Consider the following 23,291-nt stretch of genomic DNA (forward strand, 5'->3'; position numbering starts at 1 on the left):
TATTGTAGGTCTAGCTATAAGTATTAACTCATATTTCACTACCATACATGGTTAGAAAATGGCAACAAAGTGGCAAATAACCACTTGAGGACTGATTATCTCATATGAGGGTGTTGAGCACAGAAAATGGTACATATACAACCAGATCTTTTGTGAAAACTCACGAGGTACTTTGTGATGTATTCCATATAGCCACAATAAATTTGAAAATGTAGACATCTACTTTGTTAGATTTATCTCAAATTATGCCATTTTGTCAAACATTACATATTACTAACAATGTGGAGTGTAACACCTGTTATTTTGACCACAGATTCTTTGAATAAAGATGACTGCAATCTATTGTTATAATTTTCTCAGTGTCAATTATTTCCAGAGCAATCTTTATGATAAAAATCAACCATGATTATTGAAATTAACATTTTAATGTAGTTATCATAGCTGTCTGAATAAACAGCAAAATCTCTAAAATTAACATTTAATGTGGTCATCATAGCTGTCTGAATAAACAGCAAAATCTCTGAAAGTGTAAACACAGATCCTCATGGGTCCCACCATTTTATACTTTCAGAGGGCTATAGCGAGATGGAATGTATGTATACAAAGTATGTATATGTAAAAGGTTAACTAATGTTAACCTGGTGCATCACCTAATAGCTGACATGATTCTTCACCAAAAAGAAAAAGAGAAGTTTGAACCCAAAGGAATCCCCTTAAATGTTCCACCAGCTCTAGAACTTGGGCCACATCATAGAGGACACCCTTACTATTTAACATTTCAGATAAGATCCCCTTAAATGTATCATTTTGGTCAGCAATAGCTGACTAACACTGACAAAAAAAAGACAATTGTGTCAAGAGCCAAGAAAACCTTTAATGGGTAGAAACAAAAGTTCAGCTGCTAATTTCAGTGCTTAACAAAAACATAAATATAGACCCAATTATTTCAGAGGAACAATGACAAATCCATGAACAGGGCGAACTAACAATGGTTATCTGAAACATGTTGCGATGGGTGCCATAACATTTAAAGGCTGTCCATCTGACTGGGAGGGGGTGCGAGAGCTTCAGCGTGACGCGAGCAGGGAGCGCTTTGATCGTCCCCCATCAGGTCAAACAACAATCTCCTGTGGGCGTGACGTGGCTGCAGCGATGTCAGCTGAAATTAACCTTTGAGAGACGACATGCCAGCTCTCATGATCTCGTCCACCAGGAGGATGTTGCTAGCGATTACCGTGCTGCGGAGAGATAAATGGACAGGAAGAGAGATTACAGAAATTATAATTTGTATGACGAATAGTGAAGATAGCAGATCTACAAGCTCACAACGCAATATGCTTTTGTTGCCTTTAGAAATATTTTGTAAATGTTTGCCTATGACGTACCCAAAATAGCCAGGCTTAAAGTGGTCACAAGAATGTCAGAAATAAAGTATGGGATATTCAATCTCTCCTGTATCCTGAAGGTGGGGATAATCTCACCTTGAATGGAGGAGCTGTTTCTTGACACTGTAGTTGTCCCATACACCTGCATCTCCTGCCACCATGGGCTCCCCTGGAAAGATCAAACATTACAATCAACATGATTTGTGTAGTACTTGTACAAGACTATTACACAGTGCTTTAACAGAAATAAAGGCTAGCATCATAGCCATAAAAGATTAAGGTAACAGTATGTAGTTGTAAAATTTAAAGACATTACATAATAAAGCAAGTTTGAACCTAAACCTAGTTTATGATAAACTATAAGAAAACAGTCTAGCATTACCAGTCCGGGGTTTTGAACACAGTAATGAAGTAAAAAAATATTTAAAAAATCTGAATGCACTAGGCCCTACTCGTCTGATGCTGCAGTCACAGCAGCAACAAAGCACGCCATTTTCAACTGAAGCTAGCAACAGTGGCGTCCCCAGGAATTACATTTAGGGCAGGCGAGATTTCTTTTTTGCACCCCCACTATTACCCCCAAAAAAGACATTTCAACTCAATCGAAAACCGGCGAAAGTGGCCGTTCAAGATGTTTTGGCCATTTTCTCTGCAACGGAAGGTCCAATCTGCTCAGAGAGCTTGTTGGATGCGTGACTTTGAGGACATTAAGCACGCTACATCTTTTCGGGTTATTTGGGTTTTCTAGGGGAGGCGAGATCTTATTTGGGCAGGCCGCCTGTCCTGCCTCTACAGTGGGTACACCACTGAGCTACAATCTGACTTAAGGAGTAGTTCACCCCAAAAAAATTACTTATTTTCTATCAATTACACACCCCATGAAGCATTGCATTCATGGACATGTTTTTGTTTTGTCACATTCCTGAGCCAATTATTTGATGACCGGCGGAAAGATGCTAATGTTTCCGGTAGGAGACTCAAAGGAGTCTCTTTGAGTCTCCTACCGGAAATACACCCGGTCATCAAATTATTGGCTCAGGAATGCAGCCAAAACAATCTCCATGAATTCAAGGCTTCATGGGGTGTGCAATTGATAGAAAATAAGTTCTCTTTTTAAAACATTTGTCGCTGTGTGACGCGCCACAAGTCGAAGTTGAGCTGGCTCAACTTTTTTCAGCGCTCCAATGATGCAGTGAAGCATCGTGTTGAGAAATAATTTTCTTTTAACATTTCCACTCCTTCGCTCTCCCCACATTTCCTGCTGTAAATGTAAGAAAAACGATTTCTTGCTGTTAACACATTCAATGCCAGAGGTTTTTTTTTTTTTTTTCTTCCCCCACTGCCATGGTAAAAAAATAATTACACAGGAGCCGAGATACAGGATTTTAAAGTAAGAAGTTAACCAAGGAGTGAATGGAGCTAGAAATCTTTGGATCGTGATATCTCTGGTTCTGTGTGGATAAATTGAAAAAAAAAAGACAAAAATAAATAAATAAAAATAATAATATATATATATATTTTTTGAACAACGGTTATACTCGTTGGCAGTAAAGGGGTGTATTTTTCAACTACCGTTATACTCGTGTTTGGCAGGTAATGTGTTAACCAGTTCCTTGTGGTATTTAACTCTACCCTTTTCATTTACACAGCTTGCTTGAGCAACACTTCTATGGCGACTCAACAGCAATGTAGCTGGCCACTCGTGACCATTTTGTAGCTTTATTGTCGCTACTGTGTGTACACAGCATCAGTTTTGTGACATGCAAAGGCCGGGGGTTAGTGAGGACAACGCAGTGTGCTGCTGACCTGTGTTGAGGTCAACTCCCACAAGCTGCCCTGACTCTTTGTATTCAGTCTGCAGCTTGACCAGGGTCTCCATCGGGTCGTAGCCAGAGTTCTGGGCCAGCACCTGCAACAGGGAGGAGAGGACATGGAGGAGAAATAGATCAGCCTATGAGAGCATGAAACACAATAAAGAACAAACTTCCTATATAATCTAATATATATCCATTTGTTATTCTTTAAGCATAACCTTTGTTAATAAAGTAATCAATCAATCAATATCAGCTCAAATCTCAATTAGGCTTGCCACAATATAATTTTCCCACCAGTTAATAAATGAATCCGGTGCTCAACACCACCAGATGTGCAAGCACATAGCCTACTAATAATTACTTCATTAATTCATCCATTATATATAAATAATAAATAGCACTCAACCAGTAGGTGTCCTACTCGACACACCTGGCAGTGATCCAGGCAAACAGGAAATAGGTTGTTGGGAAACAAATAAGCACTCCTACTCATGGAAGTATAAGCTTGTATTGAGTTAAATTAAGCTGTTTACAAGTCAATTGGAGCCCCCCCCACTCTTCTACCGTTGTAAGGGAAATACAACATAGCTATGACTCACTCTGCTCTGCTGTCTGCTCTGCAGACTGAAGCATGGCACAGACAGTCACTTTTACTTTAATAATAATTGTACCGGCCGTCATTCGACTAAACTATTGATATTACGCTTACAAGAACATGGGTGGCCACACAAAATGTAAAAAAATATATATATGTTTTATACCAAAGAAAAATACATTACTGTTTTTAATTGAATTATAAAAAAGAAAACTAACACAGATAACACCGGAAAATCATGTGAGCAGGGACATAAAAAGCAATAGAAAAAAAAAATGTTCTTCCAGGAATGGATGGTGGCAGCTCACCTTAGGAATGATCAGGAGAGCATCAGCAAAAGCCTGGACACCGAGCTGGGCCCTGCCCTTCACCTTAGGCTTGTGTTTCACCAGAGCATCTGCTACTGCCACCTCAAAAGCACCTCCTCCTGGCACTACACAACCTGGGGAGAGAGACAAGGAACACAGAGCGATAAACCAGACAGAAAATGGAGAGGTAATTTAAAATTTTAGTCTTAGTGTTTTTTCAGATGCAAACCTTTAAGGATTATTATGCATTTTGTTATTCTTCCAGAGCCTCCATGGACCAGTTCAAAATCTAAAGATGTTCAGAATTCTATTCTCTGCCTGAAATTGTGTTTGGCTAAAAGTATCAGTTACCATGTGACTGGCTAGTTGGTTACCCTGACATGCTAGTTGGACTTTATTTTATTTCATAAGTGAAGGTGGAGGAGAGTAATTTTGTCTCCATAAATGCAGACATTTTAGCTAAAGCAACACAGTTCTGCCTTGCTGCTACAAGTTGTGGGTAATCGAGTAAAACAAGCAAAGAATAATTTGATTGGGCTTAATATGTCCTTGATCGGCTTTTATTGTGTGTCAAGGTTTCGATCAAGAGATCAGGATTTTTTAATCATGATTATAAAAACGTTGTACTGCTCTGTTGAATACATGTAGGAGAGAAGACAGCTCTCCTAATGCAGAGGTACAGAGCAGAGTTGTTGTAGCACATTAGACCAGGGAGAGCTACATTAGCATCCGCGGGTGTTCTCTGTGCAACATGTAAAAATGTATGGTAAACACATGAATGTCAATTCATTCCTCTAAAGCACATGTTAACACATTGAGTGCCAATCGCGTAGATCTACGCGAACCTATTTAAAGCCGCCACGTGCCAATCGCGTAGATCTACGCGAAGTGTTTTTTCAAAAAGTTAAATTTTTAGTACGGCACATTTCATTGTAACACCACCGGAAGCGGAATTATTTCAGGATCCCGTTTTGCCGATCCCGTCGGCCCCCATTCTAAAGCGCACACTGAAACTCAATTTTCTCCTTGTAGTTTTTTCTCCTCGCATATCACTGTTTAACATAAACCGTTCTAACTACAAAAATGGAGGTCCGTTTGACACGTGGTTTGGACTGGTAGACGCAGGGAGATCTGGGCGATGTTTACAAACAGTGCAGAGCTCAATCTTAAGGATTTTAACAAGGTCTATGGCGACGTGAAAAAAACAAATAAAACTTTGGCACTGGTGAGTACATTATGAGATTAATCTCTGGCATGCAATGTGTTGGGTATTCATTAGCAAAATTCCTGATGAAGATCTCTTGATCGAAACGTTGACACGCAATAAAATATCTGAGCTTATTTTTTCTTTTATGTGAACTATTGTTTGTCTTGCACACTTGGTTGTGCATGCACTACCTTTTCATTCAACAATGAATGGTGCCATTTCCAGCAGATGAAAGTAAATTTTACCATGCTCCAGCCATAAGACAAACTACAAAGGACACTTGATAGCCATCGTCATGAGCCAATGACATTGTACGAGTTGCATATATATCCCAGCGTCCATATTAAGCAAACAATTTCTGAAATTCAGTCTAATGGAATTAGTTGACATTACCTATATAGAAAATTACCTCCCAAAATTCTGCGGTACTGCAAACATGATTATTCAGTAGTAGCAAACAATACCCCATTTTTAGATAGGCCTATACATATTAATATAATCCAATACAAATTAATATAATCCAACACATCACGCAGACTCATTACATGTTCCATAGCCAGTACGGCCTCTGTGTCTGCAGTCTCTTACCGTCTTCAATGGCATTCTTGACTGCCCGCAGGCCGTCCCTGACGGCATCTTTGATCTGTGTTAGGGTGTGCGCGTTGGGTCCCTTCACCAACAGCGTCACAGAGCGAGGGTTCCCGCACTTTTCGATGAACGTGTACTTCTCCTCTCCCTGTGGAACAGACCAGGACAGTTCACTCCCATTAACAATGAATGCAACTGGATTGCACATCAGACTTTTTCACACATTTTAATTAATGCTTTAGTAGATACAATTATCTAAAAGATGCACATGCTACCATTTTTGTTTCCGTTTGTCTATGAAAACCAGTTGATAGCACATCCCCAATACCGACACAGCCCTAAAACCTACATGGCCAATAAAGGATTTCTGATTCTGTGATCAGAAATTTTTTAAAAAAATAGTTTTCTCCTGTAAATGATATATTAGTCAAACTTGAATGACACTGAAAAGGACAACTCCTCACCAGTGTGTGTTCGTAGACCAGCCCAGCGTGTCCCAAGCATTCTGGGGTCATGTCATCCAATGAGTTTAGAGCAATACCACCACAAGCCAGGGTGAGTCTAGAAGCCAATGACACAGCAAAACATAACGTGAGTCTCGAGTACAACACAATCTGATCTTTTTATTAAGAATAAAGAACAACCACTTGAACCATAGTGTCCCTATTCTGGGGCAAACATTCAGCGAAGATATCAGATATAAAAGCTCATAACATAGCAAAAATAGACGATCTACATCACGTATAGACCTCTGAGCGATCAAAAAGTATACAGGGTTTAAGTCAGCGGTTCTCAAATTATGGGTTGCGGCGGTGTTGGGGCTGCGGCGCTCTGACACAATATTATTTATACATTTCATTGATAAGATAGGCTTACACATCTGTAGGATTCACTGCTTTAATTTCATAATAAAAAAAATATATATACGGCCGACAATTATGCTTTTATTTTAAGATATTCTTAATTTCGACTATAAATAAAGTGTGGGGTCGCCTTAAAGGAGGAGTTCACCCAAAAAATTACTTATTTTCTATCAATTACACACCCCATGAAGCCTTGATTTCATGGATTTATTTTTGTTTTTGTGGCATTCCTAAGACAATAATTTGATGACTGTGTATTTCCGGTAGGAGACACAAATAATCTACTTTGTGTCTCCTACCGGATACATTAGCCGATAGGAGACGGGAATCAAATTATTAGCTTAGGAATGCGACAAAAACAAAAAAGAATCCATGGATTCAAGGCTTCATATGGTGTGCAATTGATAGAAAATAAGTCATTTTTTGGGTGAACAACTCCTTTAAGATTTCCACCATAAAATGGGGTCGTGGCATAAAAAGGTTTGAGAACCCCTGGTTTACCGCGGGACACTGAATAATGACCAGACAGACGTAGAGAGAAGGGATGAAGGTGTAACACAGGTAATGATCCAGAATGGAACCCACGATGTTGAATATTAGCTGGCTGAGCCACCAGAATGCATTACTTTTTACGGTAGCATGCAGTTCCATTATAGTCTTCACAGGGTAAAAGAAAACCACCATAGCCTTCTGTACAGGCAGATAAAACTTCTAAGAGGACTGTCCATCCCTTTCCAAGACCCATGTCAAGGGTGGCTAAAAGGAAAACATTAATGCCACCAAGGGAGCATGAATCTAATTATGTCTTTTTAGCGGTTCCTAGCCTCTCTCTTTGAGATAAAAGCTTCCTCCCTTTCTCATCACCAGGTTTTAATGAACATCTCATTTTGTTGCATCGCTACTCTGACAGCAATTTCTGAAGTCAGAAAAACAACGATTGGCTGTGGTGATGATTATATAATTTAAAAAAACCATTCCAGCCCATGGATGTGTTGTTTGCCCTCCTTACCGCTCCATGTTCCTCCTCTTGGCTCTGCGCAGAGCTACGATGCCCTCCTTCGCCATGGCATCCAAGGAGTATGGGTCAATACCCTAAAACAAAAAGAGAAAATATAAATGCATACTGTAATAATAAAAAAAAAGTACAGATACATCATGTGATTCAGTCATGAATCACATGAACAATATCCATAATGTCCTATTACACAAGGGATATAATGTTTGTACTGCTCTGTTGAATACATGTAGGAGAGAAGAAAGCTCTCCTAATGCAGAGGTACAGAGCAGAGTTGCTGTAGCACAGACTTTAGAGACCAGAAAGAGCCACATTAACATCCCTGGGTGTTCTCTGTGCAAAAGACAACCGCTGTACCTATTGCACCACTTAGGAAGAATAGAAATACCGGTAAATACCAACATCAAAAATGTCTATAAACTCAATAACTTACTACTAAATATGATCTCTTCAAGTTCATCAACTTCTCAAACAATGTGGCTCGAAACCCCTTCAAATGAAAGCATTTCTCGGTCCGAAAACTTGGATATTTGCTGTATTTGAGTGTGCGGTTGCCGCTTCCTTTCATTCACTATGTCTTTATTTATTGAAATAACACTTAGACAGAAAGAATAGATGACATGGTAACAATTTTCCTTTGATCCGTTTAACAATTATCTCTCTCTATATATATATATATATATATATATATATATATATATATATATATATTTTTTTTTTATACATCAAATTAAGAGTAACATTGTTCATTAAAATATATCCATAATATTTGAGAATTAATAATATTGCCCAGCTCTAAACTCACTCAATCACATCCACATTTTATTTGGTGTAAAGAACCAAACGGCATGTGAGCTGCTGACCATGTGTAGTCACCTACAGCCTTACCTTCTGGTTGATGACGACAAAGGACTTCTCATCGTCAGGACAAACGGCGTTCTTCAGGGCGATAATTTTCTTCACACGGTCCTCAATGAACTTCCTCTCTGCAGCGACCAACTTCTCCCTCTCGTCTGCGCTCTTGTAAAAGAAGCCAGAGTTGACCTCTGTCTTCTCGTACTCCAGGGAGACATTACATGTCAGTATGTAGGCATCCTCCACCCTCTTCTTCATGTCTGGGTGTCTGGCGCCGTGGTCCAAAACCAGACCTCTGATCAGCCTGATGGGAGAGCGAGGGTGTCAAGAAATTAATTCCTTCAAGGGCATGTGCTTAAGACTTAAAACAAAAAAAAAGGTACAATTAAAATAATCTTAATGTTTATACTAGCATGTTTTATAAACATAAAGTGCTGAAAGCAATGATAATATAAAATGTAATATAAGAAATGGAAAATGTTCTTTACAAAAAAAGTGTAATTTCATTTTAAGACTCACTGTGTGTCACTTTCTGTCTTGTGCTTCATATCCATGATCTCCACCATGAACAGGTCGATGGGCTCGTTGGGTTTGGCAATGGCCAGCACAGCGTCTACAACAGCCTACAAACAATACACAACACAAACATCTAGATGAATATGACTGACACAGGAATAGTGCTACAGGTAGGTGCACGATAAAATCCTCAAGTGTTGGTGAAGAAATTGAGACAAATTGACCCGGACTAACGATTTTACTGTGTAGAATTACGATTGTCCAAATCATAATTACGATTTTACTGTGTAGAATTACGATTGTTCAAAATTCATTCATCATAATTATTCAGAAGTTGTACTGCTCTGTTGAATACATGTAGAGGAGAAGGCAGCTCTCTTAATGCAGAGGTACAGAGCAGAGTTGTTGTAGCACAGACATTAATAGGCCAGGGAGAGCCACATTAGCATCCGTGGGTGTTCTCTGTGCAACATGCAAAAATGTGTGGTACGGTAGAAACATGAATGTCAATTCATTCTTCTAAAGCACATGTTTATGAATGGGTATTCAATGTTCAAGATGCATAGTAAAATCCTGTTAATTTAACTCTGAAATCCTCAGTGTCAATGTAACTCTCACCGTGTGGAGATAAAACGGCCACCTTGTGATTAAATAAATTGCATTAATCGACTTAGTTGGAAAATGGCCCTCCTCTGTCAGCAGGCTGCACCAGCTGTCATTTATCAGCTCCTTAACCCAGAGGCCAAGGCTCAACTACTTAATACTCGGGATCCCTGTATATGTGCTCCAACATCCAGTTCCCCACTTGTGTTTCTCACCTCAGTGAGGAGGTCTGCCAGCTCTGCGTGAACCTTGGTTCTGAGGGAGGTCTGTGCTACTTGGATGAGGGTCTCCCTGTCCATCTCCCTGGTCACCTTCAGCTCCTCCAGGACCGCAAGGGCTTTTCCCTTTGCAGCCTCGAAACCCTCTGCGATGATTCTGGGGTGGACACCCTGTGTGTTGGCATGGCAACAGATGAGAATGTGTTGTCTGTCGTCTCTTTGACTATTGTATTAGCTGCTAGGATCAGTATCCGGGCATTGTACAATCTTTATGCGCCCTCTACTAGGGATAGGCAATATAATGAATTCTCCAATATAATAGACATGATAGATATAAAATGCAGTGCTGGAATATGTAAAGTATATAAAACATATAGACAAAAAACATTTAGGTTTCCCTTTCTATATATTTAAACATTAAAAAAAGGTAAATATTGTAGGTAAACCAAAAACATATCAGTCTAAACCAGTATTTCCCCAATAGTGGGTCATGGACACATTTTATGGGTTGCGAGTAAATATCTTTTTTTTTTGTTTAATGAAAAGAAAAAAATCCAAAATACATAAACATTTAAAAAGTGGTGAAAATGACAAATCTTCAAGCTCACAATGTTTTCTGAGCCTGTAGAGCTGTCCAATTTTTAACATTGTGGTCAAGATAAACAAGCCTAGGTAAAAAAAAAAAAAAGAACATGGGAACAATGTCAACTAATTCAAGCAAATGATCCATGAAAGAGGCAGGTTAAATACAGTGAATTATGATATATTTGTCTAATAAGCAGAGGGAAGCCCTCTCACCTCTGACACGTAGAGGTCAGCCTGTTTCAGGAGTTCACCAATGATGAGAACGTTTGAGGTGGTCCCGTCTCCTGTGATGTCATCTTGCGCTGTGGCAACTTTAGCGATGAGCGATGCCGTGGGATGCTGGATTTGCTGAGAAGGAAAATGGACAGTAATGTGTGAAAATGCTCTGTGCCCCCCCCCCCCCCATTAAAAAAATGAACATACAAATTTGAGTTCATCCAACACTTGTTTTGAAGCCAAGACAATTCTCAATTTAGGCTTTTAGCAGACGCCCTTATCCAGAGCGATTTACAAGTGTGAAATCGATCAAAACAGCATTACGACACACAACGACATTAGTAAATTGGGCTTGGTAAATTATTTTATTATGATTTTCTCATAATCATTCAAAAGTTGTACTGCTCTGTTGAATACATGTAGGAGAGAAGACAGCTCTCCTAATGCAGAGGTACAGAGCAGAGTTGTTGTAGCACAGACATAATAGACCAGGGAGAGCCACATTAGCATCCACGGGTGTTCTCTGTGCAACATGTAAAAATGTATAGTAAACACATGAATATCAATGCATTCTCAAGCACGTTTGTGAATGGGTATTCATTGTTAGCAATACTTAAGATTGCAAAATGGTTCCATGGCGCCAATGGAAAAATATTAAATAATCAAACTCAATATGTTCACCTATTCTATTAGGTACATATCGTGCACGTAAATAATGATTTGATATTTGCGAACGCAGCGGAAGGTGGCGCGCCTCCGCGCAAGTGGAGCTTACTATGAAACCGTGCTCGGGTTGTGGGTGTGTCTCTGTGTCTCTGCGTGCACTATTGTGTGCACTGCCTGTGTGCAGCCAAGTAAATGTCCAATATAGACGTACGTACCATACATCAAATGAAAGGTCTTTGAAAACTGAACACACCTGTCAAGGTTGCGTTTAAGCCCGCCCCTTCCCCCGGAAGCCACGCCCCGGAGAAGGCTCCTAAAAGCTCCCCATTGAAACCCCATGTTAAATGAAAAGTGCCCGAATCGCTCCGAAACTTCTACCCCCCCTAAGTGGGGGTCTACGAACAAATACTTCTGTCTCAGATTTTGGCTCCGCCCCCCGGAAGTGGGTGAAACAGGCACTTCAAACACTTTGTTGAATTGTTCAAAAACATTCAAAGTTTTTTTTTGTGAATTTGTATTTTTCTAAGATGCTCTTTTTAGCACAGAAATGTTTTATTTTATTTTTATTGCTACTTTTTCTTTAATAATTTTGTTTCATTATTATTATATATTTTTTTGCGTTCGCTTCCCTTGTTCGCGTGTCTTACTTGTATCAAGTACAAATGGAAAATATCCTGTCATCACACCCAAATCAAAGATGCACAAAGATGGGGTGTGGCTGGCTATTGATGGACCCATTCAATATTCAACATACCTAGAAAGTAAAATAAGGACAAAATGCTTAAATACTATTTAAAAAAAAGAAGAAAAAAAAGAGGTGTCTTACCATCTCGTGTAACAAGACATTGCCATCTTTGGTCAACTTTATGTCCCCTGCACCAGAAACAAGCCTTCAGGGTGGACCAAGAGACAAGGGATGGATTAGGTAACGAAAATGATATTGTTAACGTCACCTTTTACAAGTAGGATTTTACATAATGCATCATTCTTCAAGCAAATGTCAATGGGAAAATGTATGGATAGCGCACACACATATTACATACTTATTATTAGCCATCATACTAATAACTCAAATCTCAACAATGTTAAGTCGGCTTGTTGAGTCGGCTTAACATTGTTCAAAGACAAAACTACACGCCATTTTTAGCTTGATTAAAATCAAGTCGCTGGCAAGGTCCCATAATAATTTAGTGCATGTTATAGATTCACTAATGTGTCTGCGTTTATCCGTTATCAATCATGCGCAACCGGCTGCTGCTGATGCTAGCCGCCTGTCAGACGGATCAACAGGACATGTGCAGCCTGGAGAAACAGTTTAGCCACGACAGGCTTCATTACGTTAGAACGCCGGTTAATCACGACCGTCCGCTTATGTAAACACTGCATATAAACACAGCATTGTGATATCAGAAACAATGACTACGATATACACTTCCTATGTTCTCCTATTTTCTAGTACGTAGCTGCCGTTAGCTTAGCATGCTCTCGTGACTTAACATGTTCTCATCGCTACCGTTAGCTTAGCGTGTTCTCAGTACGGTTAGCCAGTTAGCTTAGCATGTTCTCATTGCCCAACACGGGGACCGTTAGCTAATTAGCTTAGCATGTTCCCATCACGGTTAGCTAGTTAGCTTAGCATGTTCTTCTCAGGGCTACATGGGGTACCGTTAGCTGGCTAGCTTAGCGCGCGTGGTCAACAAAGGACTCACATCTTCATGGTTCCTTTGGGTCCCAGGTTGCTCTTCAGCACATCTTGCAGTCCGCGGGCGGCGCTGATGTTGACGGCCAGGGCGGCCTGGGCCCGGGCCACCTCCGCTTTCGGGTTCAGAGCTTTTATAGCGGACATGGCGTCTGCAGCACAGCCAGCGAAGAGAAAGAATAGAGAGTGTCGCCGGACGGTAGTATCACTGCTCGGCCTGCAGTGCTGGAGGAGGAAGAGGGGTGTCGGCTTCCAGAAGGCTCCAGCATGTGGTGGTTCCAAACAGTGTTGCCAGATATTAAGAGGGAAATAAGCAACCTGGTCCATGAAAACAAGCCCAAAAAGAAGCGCCACACATTGATTGATTGAATACTTTATTAGACAGAAATGTAACGAGGTAGTACAGTCAGACATTTGAGCTAAAAGGATAACACAAAAAAAGGCCTGGGGACTTGTTTCCATTGTGGTCCTATGATTAAATGTATTCAATTCATCAACATAGCATTAAAAAATAACAGCATTTGAGCACTTTAAACCTATATACACATTGGCTATTTGATAATTTGATCTATTTGGCACATCATTTTTCATCATGATTTGTGTGCATGGGGATCTCATCTTAAACAAGCTCAGTGCTTTAATGAGTCTTCCAGTTTAGTAGACCTTGTATTGTGAATGTGTACTTCCATGTACTGTTTTTCTCATGTCTTACTAAATAAACTAAGTACATCAATCAATCAATCAATCACACAACGCGACGCATCGCGACGCCAATTGCTGCTTGTAGATAAAAAAAAGATATTGGGGAAAGATTAACAAATTCGCTTATAACAAGCGGACATGGCAACACTGGTTGCCTGTGTGGCGTCTAGTCTGTATGTCTGACATCAATTCACGTTGCAATTTGTTGATCCGGTCTGGGGTCTAGCACGGATACGGAAACGTTGCATTCATGTGGGTATGGAAATGAGACCGGATCAGAGCAGTGAGTAGTAAATAGAAACCACGCTTTCAGCGAGCGTTGCCATGTCGGCTTATTATAAGCGACTTTGGGCTTATTTTTCTGAAAGTTGCTTGTAAAAATTGGTAGTTGTGAGTTATGTTTTTTTTTTGGGGGCTTGTTTCTAAAGTGTACTACTTGCACTTTAGGCTTGCTTCATAATTGTAACATCATTTTAACCAGTGGTTCTCAAATACTTTCATGAAAATGTTTTGTGCCAGGGAGCCCTGTACCAGATTAGGGTGTGAAAGGTTTCAAATATTCCCTGAGCAAGACTCTTAACCCCTAATTGCTCACAGGCCCTCATTGGAAACAAGCCCGCAAGGACTTTCATGAACGTCCTGTTAAAAGGAAAGGAAAGGAACATCTTATTTCAAGAGTTTTAATAAAAATAGCAGATCTACAAGTGATGCGTTGTGAGCTTGTAGATTGGCTATTTTCAAATAGCCGATAAAGTGCTCATGTTGCTTCTTTTGGGCTTCTTTTCCTAGACCTGGTTACTTATTTGTCTCGTAAAATCTGGCAACACTGCTAGTCTGCCCCATTCGTCTGGTTCAAGTGTTTGTCAATCACTCAATCCCGTGGTCTTTGAAATAGATTTGCTTCCCTGCACATTACTCAAATGCCCTCTGATGTAACGGGCAATAAACACTCAAAATATTTTTGGACAATTTCACTTATGTATCTCTTTATGAGTTTTATGTTGTTGTTGCGCGGAACCCTAGCCATGGATCACCCGACGGACCGTCATGGATGAACTTCAACCTGGTGTTTGTTTGCACTTTCTCCCGTTTTGGCCTGTACATCAACATATACCTTCTGATTTCAAATATAAAGTGCTTACCCCATGGCCACGGATGTAAAAATTATGTACGGGCTCACAGAAGTACCCGTATATTCCGTATTGTTCAATAAAAAGCATTTTAATCCGAACGATGGCCATTTTCTCATAGAGTTATAATCTATCAGAGTGCAATACACCTCCTAACCGATAGGGTCGCGTAATTGAAAGTTAATGGAGAAAATACGGGGGAAATGGCCACCGATCGGATTAAAATGCTTTTTATTGTACAGTACGGAAGATACGAGTACTTTTGAAGGCCCGTACATAATTTTAACATCCTTGGCCATGGGGTAAGCACTTTATATTTGAAATCAGAAAGTTAATGTAGATGTACGGGCCAAAAAGGAAGAAAATGCAAACACCAGGTTGAAGTTCATCCATGACTGTCATGATATGCCAGTCATGTATCAGGGCTACGCGGAACCCTTTTCGGGACTATTTGCTTTCCCCGGAATCTATCTGCAATTGTCCTACAGAAGGAAATTCTCCCAGAAGCACAGCCCGATGCAGATTGCAGAAGTATCTGAAGAAAGTCTTACAACTTGGATGTTGGCTGAATGTTTAAAATAAACGTCACTTTGATGTTTGAGCGCAGCATGTCAGTTTACTCTTAGATCTTGTTTGCTACCTAGTCAACAATGTTTCTTAAGCTTATTTTGTGGATCTCTGCTGTGTTTTGCATAGCACTGGCAGGTAAGAGAAACCCACACAGTTTATAATTCACACACATCCACATTGGTCAACATCGGCAGTGGAAGTTTGACCACAGTGAGAGAACTATTGCAAAGACTGCTCTTTTTGATAGCTTGTGTCACCTCCTTTCCTGTCATTCAGCAGCTGATGATGAGATGGTGGACATTCCAGGAGGAAAGATGAATATGGGGACAAATGCAGCTGATGGGAGAGATGGAGAGTCCCCTGCAAGAGAAGTGAAAGTTGGCCCTTTCAAAATAGACAAATACCCTGTCACAAATTCAGATTTCAGGTAAACAACTTCTCAAGTATGCAAGGTTATTTATTAGTAGCTTGTTTAGAATAGACCCTATTTATTTTATTTATGACTTGTACCTGTATCCCTTTTTTGTCTCTTATAAAATCCAAATAAAAAGTTATAACAAAAAAAAGAATAGACCCTATTCATGGACAATTATGTATTTGTCTCCATTACAGAGACTTTGTGAGGGCAAAGAAGTACAAAACTGAGGCAGAGACATTTGGCTGGAGTTTTGTCTTTGAGGACTTTGTGTCCGATGAGCTGAAGGGCAAGACTACAGAGAGAATAGAGGTGAACATCGGTCGATTTGCAGTACACACCTTGTTACAACACACTTATTATTTAGTTAGCATTAGTTGACTCCTTCACAAAAGTAACAAATAATTGGTCCAAGTTTTTCTCTTGATTCATGTTGTCCTCTTTATTTACCAGTCTGCTCCGTGGTGGCTGCCTATAGAACGGGTATTTTGGAGACAGGTAAGTGTCGTTTCCTACTCCATATTGATGATAAACCTCACTATTATCCCTCTTTCCTTCACCGCTTCAGTAGCACAACCAAGGGTGCAACCTTGTTATATTTCCATTTATTGGCTACACATTAACACAAAAAATGAAATGTAACCCTGCAACATTATTACAAAATAAATTCCAAAGAAGCAGTCAGTTTTACATTCAGAAAATGTCAACCAATTAGTTTGCCACAGCAACTGCCTAAAAGACGAATAGCTGAATAGGCATGATGAATAGGCATATTAACAAATGGTGATTAATCATGATTAATTAATTAATAATCTGGGATTAATCATATATATATATATATATATATATATATATATATATATATACACACACACACACACACACACACACACACACACACACACACACACACACACACACACACACACATGATAATTTACAATGTGTGGTCGTCCTGACACAAGTTGTGGGTTGCAGTGGCTGTCATGGTAAAAATGATAGGTGCTGTTTGGATACCAAGTCTTTTAAAACATCTGCCTCAAAACCCCATTTCCTGCTTCTATTGCCCACCTGTAATTCCTTTTTCAGCCAGCCGGACCTGGTTCTGGTATTCGGGACCGCCTCGACTTCCCTGTGGTCCAAGTGAGCTGGAACGATGCTCAGGCCTTCTGTCTCTGGAAGGGGAAGAGACTGCCCACCGAGGAAGAATGGGAGTGGGCAGCCCGCGGGGGACAGAAGGGTACGCTCTTTAGATCATTGGTTCTCAAAGTGGGGTCCGGGGACCCCAGGGGTCTTTGGAGGGGTACCAGGGGGTCCCCAGCAAAATTAGCTAATAAAGCGTCACAATTTAACCACTTTATCCATATTTTCTACTTTGGCAATTAAGAAATAGCAGATATACAAGCTCATAGCACGGCACAGAGTGCGCTTGTAGATCTGCTATTTTTTTTAAATCTCGAAAATGTGTGCAAATCTTTTTTTTTTTAAAGGCGAACATTTTGAAATCAAAACTGGGGGTCCCTGGCACAACATATTTTCAGGTGGGGGTCCGCGGCTAAATACATATCAATTTGGGGGTCCTTGGCACGAAAACGTTTGAGAACCACTGCTTTAGATGAGACCTTTATTGATCCCGCGGAGGAAATACACTTCTGCACAGATTGTTATAGTACTGTACATCAGGAGAACACTGCTAGTACTGAGCTTCAACCCTTTTCCAAATTGCTTTTTCGCAGCTACCTCCCTTAAATGAAGTACTGTATATTGATTTTATGAAATCAAAACGAATAGATGTTGACAAACCTTTCAAGCCTTTTTTTCAGGCTTTTTCCAGAGAGCAGGGCTTTCCACATAGTACTGTATACGTGGATTAAAGTTCTCTGTCGCCACGGCTGATTTCAGTCATTTGGATCCCATAGAAGCCAGCATGTCTTCTATGGAAGCATGTTGCGCAGCGAAAATAGCCGATCTCCAAGCTCGAGCTTTGTAGATATGTTCGGTTTTTATTTTAAGATTAGAGCATTTGAAGTGGTCAAACAAGCAATGTGTTCAGAAACAATTTTAAAACACCTTAAATATTTTATTTATTTTAGAAACAGTTAATCTTTCACTCAATAGGGGCAATGCCCGTCGCAAGTTGATGATGTCATTTGCCCATGTGTGGTCTAGCCCTATGGAATGCATGTGAAAATAAAAAACTACTTAATACTTCCTAAGGTTAATACGAGCATCAAATCAATATTTTAAATATGTTTTTTTTTCACATGCATTCCATAGGGCTAGACCACACATGGGCAAATGACTGTGAGGGGGGTCGCAAGTTGGTCGCCAGGGGTCCTTGAGGAGGTTCCCCAGCTGAATGATTGATAGTTAGGATTCAAATGGACCAGATCCATTTGGCTCCATTTGTACACATTTGAGCACAGTATTTTACTGTGTAGATTGTGGTCCCAGAGATAAGAAATCTGATCAAATGGGGGTCTGTGGCCTAATGCATATCAAACTGGGGGTCCTTGAAATTAAAAAGGTTGATAATCACTGTATACTGTATATTATATACACAGTATATGAGAACATCCTTATCAGCTCCATACCGTATATCTGATAGCTTTAAGGGTGGTCTGTGTTTTCATTCCTCTCATCTCTTTCTTTTGGGTTCCAGGCAGGACGTATCCTTGGGGAAACAAGTTCCAATCCGAACGAACCAATTTATGGCAGGTTAGATGTTTCATTGTCTCCGCCAGGCCGAAAGGCATGGCGAGAGAGTATGTTTTCGCCCCTGTCCGTCCGTCCGTCCGTCCGTGTGTCCTGTCTGTGTGTTAGCAGCTAATCTCTGGCACCGTTGGCCTGGTCGCTCCGAAACTGTGCACACACACTCCCTGGATGCCAATTCAGAACCTCTGCCCCCATTTTTTCACATGGGCCTGTTATAGCGCCACCAGGAGGCCGATTTGTGCAAAACCCTTTTTTTTTACATTACTCCTACAGATTTTATCCAAACGTCATGCAAATCGGTACACAGTATCTCTATAGTCATGTGATCAACACAAATCTGTCCGATTTCCCATATTCCATCCTCATTGCCTATGGTTGGCTTCCAAAGTTTGCAGGATTGGTCCGTTTTGAACAAAAAGCCTCAAACTATGCACGCAGCTTGCGATTTCCGTGAATTTTCACACGCACATTCCCACTAGGCCGAGGAAGAAATGCCACCCTTTTCACATTGGCCTGTTATAGCGCCACCAGCAGGTCTAATTTAGCACAACACATTTTTGGAACAAAATGCCTCAAATCATGAATGCAGTGTCTGATTGCCGTGAAAGACCTAAGAATAAATGGCACCCTTTTCACATTGGCCTATTATAACGCCACCAGGAGGCCACAATAACGTACCTGACCTGGCGGAGACCTGTGCTCCGAGGAGCACTTTTTCTAGTTTTTTATTTTTTAAACTGCGAGAGACAGAGTAGAACAAAATCATCCTTTACTTTAATTGGCTTTCTAATTGATGTGTCTGTATACAATGCAGCATGATGTATAGATGTGTTATGTAATCCCATGTGTTTTCCAAGTGTGCATGCCATTAAACAGAAATGTCTAAATGTACATATCTACAAATCTACATATTATTGTATGGCTTAGTACTGTATGGTTTGCCTTATTTCTTTCTACTGTGCACTTTCTACTTTTTCCATCTTCTTATTCTGCTGTGACACCCTGAATTCCGATTAATAAAGTGTCAATCAATCAAACAAACAAACATTAAAAGTCAGTTTTTATCCAGTTGTTTACTATTTTGTGTGTGTGTGTGTTTTCAGGGCGTGTTTCCAAATGGAGACACAGCAGAAGATGGCTACCATGGCATGTCCCCTGTTACAGCTTTTCCACCTCAGAACAGTTATGGTAATAATTCTACTCTCTTCATAGCATTTACACAAGACACCCTCTGCACAGCATCTACAGAAAACCCAGGCAGTATTCATTTAACTTTGAATGTACAAAATAAATGGTGTACATTTGTACAGGATTTTACGGTGTACTGAGTACTGAAGTACACTATACATCCTGGTTTTTAATCTGACCTGTGTCATCTGTCATCTCTGAAAGGGAGTGACAGGCTGATGAATTAATTTGAACCCATATTGTTATGTTTATACGGTAAGGTACTCACATAACTGGCTGAGCCACAGGTTCCTTTGACTGTAGCTTTGGGCAAGACTTGGTCAAGTTCACAAATATAGGTTGTCTTGTTCAAGGCTAAACTAAACAGTGGGACACTTAAGTCCAGCTCACATTAGCTGCAGCTCTCCAATGCACCACAGGTTGTTTTGAACGGTCACTTCACATTTGTCTCCTTGCAGACGGTCACATGCCACTCTTGCTGTCCAACTCGGACAGTAGTGATGTAATCATCCAGATAAATATCAAACATTTTGTCTATGAGCAAATCAGGAGGCTTAAGATTACATGTTTAAACCCATCATGATCTTCGTTTCCGACCCAGAATCTCCCTGATTATTCTGTAGTATTCTGTAGCTGGGCTTTATTTGAACTGTGACTTATGTTTTTCTTGTGTCATGTCAAATGTGTGTACTGTTTATTGTTGCATACATGGCTGCTGGGTCGCAAGACAAATTTCAGTGTGAACTGACAATAAAGTATTATCGTATCGTATCGTATCGTATCGTATCGTATCGTATCGTATCGTATCGTATGCCTAATTAGAGCATTGTGTGAAGTTTAGTAAAGTCTTTCCTTAGATTGCCTGCAGCCTGACGTATTCTAATAGCAATGCCAACTCTCTGCCTAGGATTGTATGACATGATGGGGAATGCGTGGGAATGGACAGTCACACGCTTTCCTGGAGCACGGCCCATGTACGTACTGCGCGGTGCTTCTTGGATCGACACTGCGGATGGATCAGCCAATCACAAGGCACGGATTACTACCAGGTGTGTCAAAGGCCCCATGAAATGCAACGACAGAATGCCATTTGATTCAGCATATTTAAGTCTTGTAAAAACAGGAAGCTTGGTTGGGAGAGGCACATGTCATTGATATTGATTGCCGTTTGCAGTAGTGAACGGGTCTCCCCAAAAAACTGCCTTTTCACACAGGAGTGTCTTAACTTAACCAAAACCTACAAAGTTAACTTAAATCTTTTAACCCAAGGTCAAACTTACAGGAGACCTCATGCCTAATTGTAACTTCAAATGATTTTAATTTCTAATCCGTTTTTGTGATGATCGATTGATGAAGCAGTTAGCTTTTTGTCTGTTCTTTCTCCTTGTAGGCTACTGCTGCAGGCTAGTGGCCAGAGATGTTTATTTATTCATTCATTCATTTTTTTTTTTCTGTGTTATGTAGGATGGGAAACACTCCTGACTCAGCCTCTGATAACCTGGGCTTCAGGTGTGCTGCTGATCCGGACAGATCCGGACAGAAACAAGAGAAGAAGAAACAGAGAATGGAACTGTAGCAACAACCAGCTCACAAAGAAGACACTGAGTAAAATCTTGAAAGGAGCAGAAAATAAATCGGTGGGACCAATAGACTATTATAATCATGAGATAAAACATTTATGGTAACACAAATATATGAGCATAAAGAAATGCTCTATTTCTCCTGTGGAGAGCTTGTGACATTTTCTTAATTTTTTACCGGATGGGCATGGCGCCGGGGGCCTAGCCGCCTTTAACAGACTTTGTCTGTAACTCTGTCCCCACAAAAGTAGATCAATCGCAACTCAGCTCAGGCTGCTACATGCACACAGCGAACGACACAGCTCCTCTCAACGCTGCTACGTGCATACAACAAACCACAAGGACAAGCTCCATAGACAAAGTTAGCACATCATTGGTGATGTGTAGGCATGGTTCAAGATGTATGGAAATAACTGTAGCCCAATGTAAAAAAGATGGAAGGAAAGGAATTCTCCAACTACAGTAGTACTGAAGAAACATTTGATTGACATTTAAGATGTAGGTCATTATGTTGTATATACTGTAGGGTGACTCAGTGAGCCAGATAACTACTTAGTAATTTAGCTGTACGAATTGATTGATTGATTGAATACTTTATTAACAGTTTGCAGTACAGAGGTACAGGTGCTAAAAGGATAACACAAAAAGCCCTGAGGGCTTGTTTCCATTGTGGTCCTTTTCAATTGCACAGGTAAGCCACGCCTTTATTGGAATGCATTTCTTGTACCAATAGCTGTGAAGTGGGTCAAGAGGCTTTCTTGTACCAATAGCTGTGAAGTGGGTCAAGAGGCTTCCCTCTGAACCACACTCTCTACAAACAGGCACCTTTTGTGGAGCGGATTTCATGCTAAAGGGTATTGTACTTGAAGAAGTGAAAATCCATATAGTTTTGCTTGTTATATCGCAACATGCTGATAACAAGCAATCGCAAGCTTTTATCCTGCTTCTCTTTTCTGGTTTGTTCAGAGGTGTTGAAGTTAATCTGCCAAATTCTTCTACAGCTGATTAGATGGCAAACAAATTACAGCATTTGTTCCCAATGATGGTTGTCTAGAATTCACTGATGTGAATTTTTCATTCCGCCCTCATCTAACAGAATGAATGTTTCTCTTAACCATTCATGTTTCTCAAATAGTTCTACTTTTGGTTTTGCGTTAGTCGTTTTTTATCTCAACGGTGAGGTACGTCATCATCACTGTTGGTAACATTGCTGGTGAAGTCATGGTCACAATGTGTTACACCTGGCCCTTTACAAAGCCAAAAAGGAGAGAGACCAATCGTATTTGTTGTTCAATGTAGCCTATTACTTTGATTTAAGAAACCGGTAAGATTTTATCATTATACTTGTGATATAGGATATAGATTTACGTGTGAGGTGTGAAACTTCCATGTTTTCTAATAAACATGTCTACCGGCAACTGATTTGGCCTTGTGCTTTCTGTGTTTTGCATTTTTTGCAAGTGTAGCACTCACAAATTTCTGTCTTTTGGAAAATAATAAAATTTTGCCATATCCTACCATTTTCCATTTATAATAATGTAGTGTTTAAGTGGTTAAATAGCTCTTGTAAATGTGAAATGAATCAATATTGAGCAACTGCATGGCCTATTTTACTCCTAAAATGTTAATAGAAACTTTTTTTGTCAGACGAGGTGAAATAGAGATGGTTTCCAGACAAGCAAACATTTTTCTTCTAGCATTACCCATGTATATGCACAAAAGCAGACTTCATAGCAATGGTAAGTGGTTTTGTAATTCATATGAAACAACCTATTGCTAAGACTGAAAATAAGTACTGTAGGAACCTGATAAATGAATACCTGATGATCACACCACTACTATGTAAGTAGTAAGGGCT

General features: G+C 40.1%; 2 protein-coding genes across 3 annotated transcripts; one reads left to right on the forward strand and one right to left on the reverse strand.

Annotated features, from left to right (window-relative positions):
- Positions 1–860: 860 nt before the first annotated feature.
- On the reverse strand, positions 861–13,388 carry LOC308089934 (T-complex protein 1 subunit zeta). The gene is made up of 13 exons (XM_080434904.1): positions 13,144–13,388; positions 12,261–12,324; positions 10,766–10,900; positions 9,965–10,138; positions 9,150–9,253; positions 8,664–8,934; positions 7,770–7,852; positions 6,362–6,458; positions 5,898–6,045; positions 4,103–4,236; positions 3,192–3,294; positions 1,482–1,554; positions 861–1,238 (listed from the first exon to the last, which is right to left on the reverse strand). The coding sequence occupies exons 1-13, from the start codon at positions 13,278–13,280 to the stop codon at positions 1,166–1,168; spliced, it is 1,596 nt and encodes a 531-aa protein (XP_080291030.1). The 5' UTR covers positions 13,281–13,388; the 3' UTR covers positions 861–1,165.
- Positions 13,389–15,462: 2,074 nt separating this feature from the next.
- sumf2 (sulfatase modifying factor 2) lies at positions 15,463–22,843 on the forward strand. 2 transcript variants are annotated; one of them, XM_080436286.1, is made up of 9 exons: positions 15,463–15,670; positions 15,812–15,962; positions 16,148–16,262; positions 16,404–16,448; positions 17,040–17,190; positions 18,613–18,668; positions 19,769–19,853; positions 20,761–20,902; positions 21,318–22,843. In XM_080436286.1, exons 1-9 carry the CDS (start codon positions 15,616–15,618, stop codon positions 21,427–21,429), a joined length of 912 nt encoding a protein of 303 aa, XP_080292412.1. In that variant the 5' UTR covers positions 15,463–15,615; the 3' UTR covers positions 21,430–22,843. The 2 variants fall into 2 exon arrangements, with proteins under 2 accessions (XP_080292412.1, XP_080292413.1); XM_080436287.1 differs by having other exon boundaries at positions 15,815–15,962.
- Positions 22,844–23,291: the final 448 nt, after the last annotated feature.

The sequence above is a fragment of the Gymnoscopelus braueri genome, assembly GCF_963280865.1.
Source record: "Gymnoscopelus braueri genome assembly, chromosome: 8".
In the NCBI taxonomy this organism is placed as follows: Eukaryota; Metazoa; Chordata; class Actinopteri; order Myctophiformes; family Myctophidae; genus Gymnoscopelus; species Gymnoscopelus braueri.